At 36.1% G+C, this 7769-nt stretch overlaps 1 protein-coding gene across 1 annotated transcript; it reads left to right on the top strand.

Moving 5' to 3' along the window:
- The first annotated feature begins 5023 nt into the window (after positions 1 to 5023).
- nrarpb (NOTCH regulated ankyrin repeat protein b) lies at positions 5024 to 5804 on the top strand. Its single transcript, XM_084414028.1, has one exon. It carries the CDS (start codon positions 5167 to 5169, stop codon positions 5500 to 5502), a length of 336 nt encoding a protein of 111 aa, XP_084270154.1. The 5' UTR covers positions 5024 to 5166; the 3' UTR covers positions 5503 to 5804.
- The last annotated feature ends 1965 nt before the right edge of the window (positions 5805 to 7769 follow it).

Raw genomic sequence — 7769 nt, 5'->3', positions numbered from 1 at the left:
AATGTTAAAATGGACTCATTATAAGATTTGTAAAACAAAGTCATCAAGGACCGATCAACGTTAAACTTTCTGTAGACAGTATAGACATTGCTGGCACTTTTTACAAATCGTCTCCACATTGACTATTTATCACTGATTCTTGAGATAACAGACAAGACATGTTTTAGTAGTTTTTTTTTTATTATTTAATAATATATTATTATAATCTTCATATATTTGTAGACAAAGGTCTTAGCTAACGAACCATTAGCTATAACCATTAACCATAGGCCTATTAACAATTGCAGACTGAATTTTCACATAACCTAATAAAATAACAACATAAAGCAAGACTGTTTCTTTGAGTGTTCTGTCACCAGAGGGAGCCAGTTTCCTCTGTAATGCTGAGTTAGCTTCACAAGTCTTTGGAAAGGGATATTGATGGTTTAAAAATACCTAAATTTTCTTGTATTTGATACAATACAGAGGAGTATAAAAGAGAACTTTAACATATTTTAAAACTCATAAGGGGGTCCTAGAGAATATTTCTCCATCTTTTATACTGCTCTACGCAAGGCTAGGTGTTATATTCCAGTCATGAGGGTTACTGCAGTACAGCGTCTGACATCATGATCAGTGTTGCCTTTTCCTGGGGATATCCGTCACAAACAGTGAGGTTGAGATTGGGACAGGGACAGGAAAGCGTTCACTTGGAGGAGGGTGGGCTGTGCCTAAGAAGTAAGATTTCAGCAAGGACAAATATTTCTTCAGACACAATTTGCAAAGCCTGCTGGTACTGTTATATGTTTGACTTTACTTCACTTTCCTGTTTTAATGCTGGTTTTCTAAAGGATAATAAACATAAATTAAATGTTTGAACAGACAAACTACATTTTGTAGTAGTTTACTATATAAGCCTTAGTTACCTCAATTCTTTATAGTAAAATATCTAATATTTCTCTCAACTGTTTGTTAAGCTCTCTGTTTATCTCTCTCTCTCTCTCTCTCTCTCTCTCTCTCTCTCTCTCTCTCTCTCTCTCTCTCATGTCTGAACTTATGAGGTTGAGCAAGTCGAGCTCCTGCCCTACAGCTGTTGTGGTTCAAGGGCAGGAAGCAGCTTGGTTCCCACACAAAGGTACACATCAAACACACAGACCAGTACAGACTCACTTACACACACACACACACACACACACACACACACACACACACACACACACACACACACACACACACACACACACACACACACACACACACACACAGACAACCGCACAAATGCCAGGCTTGCAAGCATAACACAAAGTACAGTGAACAAATACACACCAAGACAAACAGGACATTCCTACTGTCTGACGCGACAAACCAACAGATTTACAGGCCCTGTTTCCACTTAAACAAATGCTTTAGCTCGCAAATGTCTCCCCTTATGGATCACAGAGTGTCCACACATTTGTCTCATTACGTATGTTTATTACATGTCTGCTCCCTGAAATTCAGCAGTCAAATGTTTTAGTATAACGACCGCTAAACTGTATATTTGACTGGTGTCTATGGCAATTGTGCTACAGTAGATATCTCTTGTATGACTTTGTGGACTTTTTGTTCTCAAAGTCAGCAAGGTCAGTAAGCTTCTTTTTTTTTTTATAAATAAATATTTAATTAAATTGATCAAAAGTGATAGTAAATAATTTGACATTGTTACAAAAAACTTTTTCTGCTGTGCTTTTGAACTTTCTATATTTCCAAAGATCCTGAAAGAAATGACTGAAAATGCATCAAGGTTTTCACAAAAATATTAAGCAGCACAACTATTTTCAACATTGATAATAATAAGAAATGTTTTTTGAGCACAAGATCAGCATATTATAATGATTTCTGAACCAAATTTCTTTTTTACCTTTCGGGTAACAACATTTTGTTTCACTGGAGCAATACCCTTAAAAGGGCAAATTTGTTCAACCTTATTTCCCCTTAAAAGTTCAAAGTAACACCTTAAAGGATTAGTTTACTTCAAAATGAAAATTCTGTCATCATTTACTCACCCTCCATTTGTTTCAAACCTGTATGAATTTCTTTCTTCTGCTGAACACAAAAGAAGATATTTTTGAAGAGTGTCGGTAACCAACAATTGATGGACCCAATTGACTTCCATAGTATTTTTTTTTCCTATGTAAATCAATGGGGTCCATCAACTGTCTGGTTATTGACATTCTTCAAAATATCTTCTTTTGTGTTCAGCAGAAGAAAGACATTCACACATTTGAAACAACTGGAGGGTGAGTAAATGATTTCTAAATCATATTTAAGAGAACTATTCCTTTCAGGGTACATATTGCTACTCTAAGGCACATATTACTACTACCAAGGCAAAGTTTTTGCACATTTTTGTGTCACTGAAGACTGAGTAATGGCTGCTTTGCCATATACATTTTTATATATATATTCAAATAGATAGTTATTTTAAATTGTAATCATATTTCACAATATTATTGTTTTTACTGTATTTTTGATTCAATAAATGCAGCCTTGGTGAGCATAAGTTCTTTCAAAAACATAAAAAAATCTTTCCGACCCCACAGTGTATGGGCTATGATCTTTAAGTCATACTTAAGACTTAAATGGTGGGAAGAGACACCCATCACTAAATTTCCCATACAAAATAAATAGGTCAGCATAACACTTACACTACACTAATTGCATGTGCAGTGTCATGAGGCAACATGGGGTTAAGTGCCCAATCAAGGGCACTACAAATGACCCCGCATAACAAGGACCTGTTTAACAAGGATTCACATTTAAAAGCACACATAATTTGCATTTTAATTTCAAAACCCTCACAAAGTAGTTTTTAGAAATGTATTGTATAAATATTTTAGTTACACTTTATTTGGTAACACTTTATTTGACAGTGTCCTTGTTACACGTTACATGTAGTATGTAGTCATAACTATAAATGATGCATACATGCAACTAACCCTAATCCTAACCCTATAGTAAGTACATAGTTAATTATTAATACTCAGTACTTAAATGCATAATTACACTGTAACTTGGACACCTCAAACTTTATTTTAAGGTGTCCTTGTTACAATGTAATTAAATACTGATAAATACTATAGGTTTAGGATTAGGAATAGGGTTTGGTTCAGGGTTAGTTGCATGGAATAGCATCATTTATAGTTATTGCTATGTAACAAGGACACTGTGACAAAAAAATTGTTAGATTTTTTTCAACCTTAAAAGTTCAGTTAAGTTTCTCTAACCTTTTCATAAATATGTGCAGTTTTGTTGGGTAACACATTACCCTATATAACCAACTGAATTATTCACACAGTTCCGTTTTTAGACTGTATACGCCATGCCAACTTTCCACACACAACTGTTTTGAAATATCTACCTTCTCTCTCTCTCTCTCTCTCTCTCTCTCTCTCTGACTTTCTATCTGTGTATACGCCTATGCTGGGAAGAAAGGCTCAACTCTTTCCCACGGTCCTAGAGCACGTGGTTTAAAATTGGATCCTGAATGACCCACCCTCCCTATTGAAACGTCACTGCAGTTTAGCCATTGAGATCCTGTTACACTGCCAAAGATTTTAAGGCATTTGAATGAGAGTCTATTGAACTGGCAAAGAACAGTACAAGAAATATTCAACAAAACCACAGTACACAGACAAGTTAAGTCAGGTTTGAGAGTTAAGAGATGCTTGAAATGATGTTTTCACATGTTGAATATAAAGACAAGTTCCAGCCTTGTTTCTCATTGCAGAGCATGCAAAATGTGTTCAGGTGGTGCCCGACCAATTGTAAACAATCATCTTTTGTGCACTCACAAGATTAACTTAAAATGAACTGCTCTTCATAAATGTGAAAACAAAAACACCTATTACCTAATTATCAATTAAAATTTTACATGCTCATATGTTAAGTTATATCTTCAACTTAATTTGTCACCAGGATAGGCTATATCACTAATGAAGCAATTGCTTGTCATGCATCTAGAAGTTAGAAAATAGCCTAGTTTGGGCTTAAGTTTCTGTGCCAAATTGAGGCTACTGGGCGATACAAAAACAGCATGCAGTAGCCTAGTTCCCATGGTGCCTAAAGACAGTGTTTCACCACTGAGAACGAGAGCCTCACTGCTGCCAGAAGAAGTGCTGGGCAGGGTTGTTCACCCATTTGTTGATGTATCTTTAACAAATGGATTGTTGATAGACAAATGCTTAGCAGTGTGAAGATCTCCAACACTGGGTGGGATTATGGACCACCTCCACCCAAAGTGGATAGATAGATAGATAGATAGATAGAATGACAGATAGATAGAATAAGAGATAGATAGATAGATAGATAGATAGATAGATAGGCCTAGATAGATAGATAGATAGATAGATAGATAGATCTCAAGAAATGCAATAAAATGATTTTACTTACTGATTTTAGACAGAATTTAAGGTTATGTGAAGTTGACTATACGACTTTGATTTTACATTTCATACGACTTGATATTTTACATAATGATATTCTTGAAAACGAGCAAATCACAAAGAAGTCTTTTGCCATTTTTATTGTTCATTTATTTGCAGCATTTTTCTCTGCATTTCCCCTTTGTGTAGGCCTATATGGGTAAGTAACATTAACAATGCAGTCTGCTAAAAAGCAGATAGAAACGAACACAGTCTCCGCCCCTAAAAGACGAACTTCATGACGGGCTATTGTTATTCAAATGAGCCGCAAGAGGAGGAATAGTCTATAACGGAGGAGTATACAGTCAGAACACAGCGCGCGGAGCTGGAGGCAATTCAACACCCGCTCGTGGGAACCACCAAGGTAAAGCACTTAATAAACAGACTGCAATACTGTTTTCCGCCAAAATTTTGCATGTGCAAACATTAAATAACAGTAAATACATTTTCTATTAGGCACAGAGTATCGGAGCACCACATGCCATATGGACTACTGAAATTCCCAGCTCCTCTGCTTTAAGGACTGTATGATATTTTTTCATAATAATATCGTCGGAAAACATAAACTGGGGGATTTGCGAATACCTTGGAGCTTGGTCTATGAATTATTAAGTGCCATTACTGCCCCGTTTAACGTTCGCTGAGTTATTTCGGAGTTTGGAGGAAGACCTGGCTCATTATCTTCTCACAGAAACAGAAGCGAAGGGGTCTACCTGTTGAAACCATGAGTCAGGCGGACATGACTTGCTCTGCGCGTCAAAGAGTGTTTCAGGAAGCGCTCAGGAAGGGCAATACTAAGGAACTTCATTCTCTCTTGCAAAACATGACAAACTGTGAATTTAACGTGAACTCTTTCGGACCCGAGGGACAGACGGCGCTGCATCAGTCCGTGATCGATGGCAACTTGGAGTTAGTAAAGCTACTGGTGAAGTTTGGTGCAGACATCCGTCTGGCCAACAGAGATGGATGGAGCGCTCTGCACATAGCAGCATTTGGTGGACATCAAGACATCGTTCTTTACCTCATTACACGGGCGAAGTACTCATCAAGCGCGCTCTGAGGCAATCAAAGAAAATCTGACGCTGTACCTTTAAGCCTATCATATATTTGACCCCTTTGTGCCAAAGTAAAAGACAGCTTGTTTGTGATGTAATGTGTTTAGGAAATTGATTTAATATCGGTAGGCACATGATTCAAATCCAAAAGGCTATTTTTTTTTAATAATGTTGGGTTGGTACAATGTCATGGATGTGGTTTGCCAACTTTTGATGCATGATGAAAATGAATGATCACTGTGTTATTTATAGATTTCTCCTTTTTTTTTTTTTTTTGGAAGATAACAAATTGAACAGTCGGATCAAAGTAAGAAAGCTGATACTTGGTTGGTGGACTACAGGATGACTAGACTCAGGGTGCGAATTATGGAGGGTTCTGGGGGTCTAAATCCTTAATTAAGGCTTGAATTATATTGGTCTTTTTACATATATTTCAAACAATATCAGTAGCCTATCAGTTCATTATCGAACAGTACAGAATTTACAAAACAGAACTACTGTCATTATGTATCCCTTTATTATAGACGTTCACCTCTGATATTTCACAAAATGTTTGTTTTGTTTTAAACACATCTTTAATTAATTTGACACTTAGCTACTAAATACATGCCAGACCAACAGAAAATTATTGACAGGCATTCCTTCAGAGAGTCGACCTATGAGTCAATGAATAATTCGCACACTGACTAGACTGACATAAATATTCCTGTATAGAATTACATTATGTACACATTCTCTCATATTGTCTAAAACAGGGACTGATGTCTGATACCTCAACTGTAATGCATTATAATGGTGACATTGCAATGTTGGTCATCAAGTTTAGTATCATACTACTAGCCTATCTATTCACCATTCAGGATCTCTCACCTCTTGACCTGATATATTAATGCTAACACTTAGCCCGGACATTACCAAATATGATTGCATTTTGGCACTGTTGTGTCGTAATTCTTATGGAGTTCCCATGTGAACTGAGTTTCTGACACTAACCTTTTTTTTTGGTGCTAATCCACACATTTCAAGCCTGTTTTTTGATCCACACATTTCAAGCCAGTAAACATTACTTTACTGTTTTGTAATTCAGAGGTTGAGCAAATCCATAGATCAGTGTATAGACTGCACTGTGTCCTAAAGCACATTGGACTCGTCTTCTTATACCCCTTGCCAACTCAGGCAAGATGTGGTAAGGTTTAAATGTGTTGTGACTTCTGGAACGCTTCAATGCCAGTATGAAAATATGCATCGCTTATACTTGAGAATGTTTTAAATATTGCACTGATGGCTGTTTTATGAGTTGTTGGTGTCAAGCCAACTTTTAAAGATTCTATTTTTCTAAATGGAAAAACAATTCTTATTGTATGGAAGCTCCAGGGTGGTTTTCACTCTTCATTCTTATCAAAGGCATTTATATGCCAATGAATTGAATTACTTTATATGTATAATTATGTAACACACTCTGCTTAAATGTCCCTCCATAAGTAATGTCAAACATATTCTAGACTATAACAACTTTGACATAATGGAAGAACATATAAGTAAAGTGTTCAGAAAAAAAGAAAAAAAAAAAACTCTTGGAGCACTTCTTATATCCGAAGTCCCATCCTCCTCTTTTTAGGGGGATGCTATGGTAAAACCAGTGTAACAAGAAGTTGCACAATGCACAAGTCTTTACTTGATAATGCCATAACATTTATGACATAAAAGTAAAAGTAACTTCTTTGATTGAGATAAAAGTCAAATGACTGTGATATTTTGGACCAACTTTTGAGATATTTTCATCAAAGAGAAGTTTGGAAAAAGCCTCTCATAATGATTTGTCTTTTGTGAATTGTTATTTTGTTGTGTTTTTATATATGTTTAGCTGTTTGTTTATGTTTTGAACGATGTAAGTGGTCATATTTTAAATATATTACTTGCTGTATTTTGTACGTTATGTACAAAGGCATTTTAGATATTAAATTCTGTGGTTTTAAGAAAATTACTGGTGTAATGCATAGACTTGCGCATGACTCTCCTGAATATTATTGTTCCTTGATTCAGCCTCTGCCTCTTCCTGTTCCTCAGGTAGTTGCAGAGCCATAGGGTTGCTCAGTATTTCCAAGAAACACAAGTGTTGTGACAAATGAACTGTGAAGCACATATAGGGATGCAGTTAGTCTAAAAAAGTTTCTTTATAGATGTATGCCTTACATATTTTACAGAGAAACATGTTCCATATGCATATAGCCTTGAGCAAATGCTAGCCGTAGCATGTATTAGCATTTAGCTC

This window comes from Rutilus rutilus (genome assembly GCF_951802725.1).
Source record: "Rutilus rutilus genome assembly, chromosome: 7".
Lineage (NCBI taxonomy): Eukaryota > Metazoa > Chordata > Actinopteri > Cypriniformes > Leuciscidae > Rutilus > Rutilus rutilus.
Note: the sequence above shows the minus strand (reverse complement) of the source record. Positions and strands in the feature narration are given on the sequence as shown.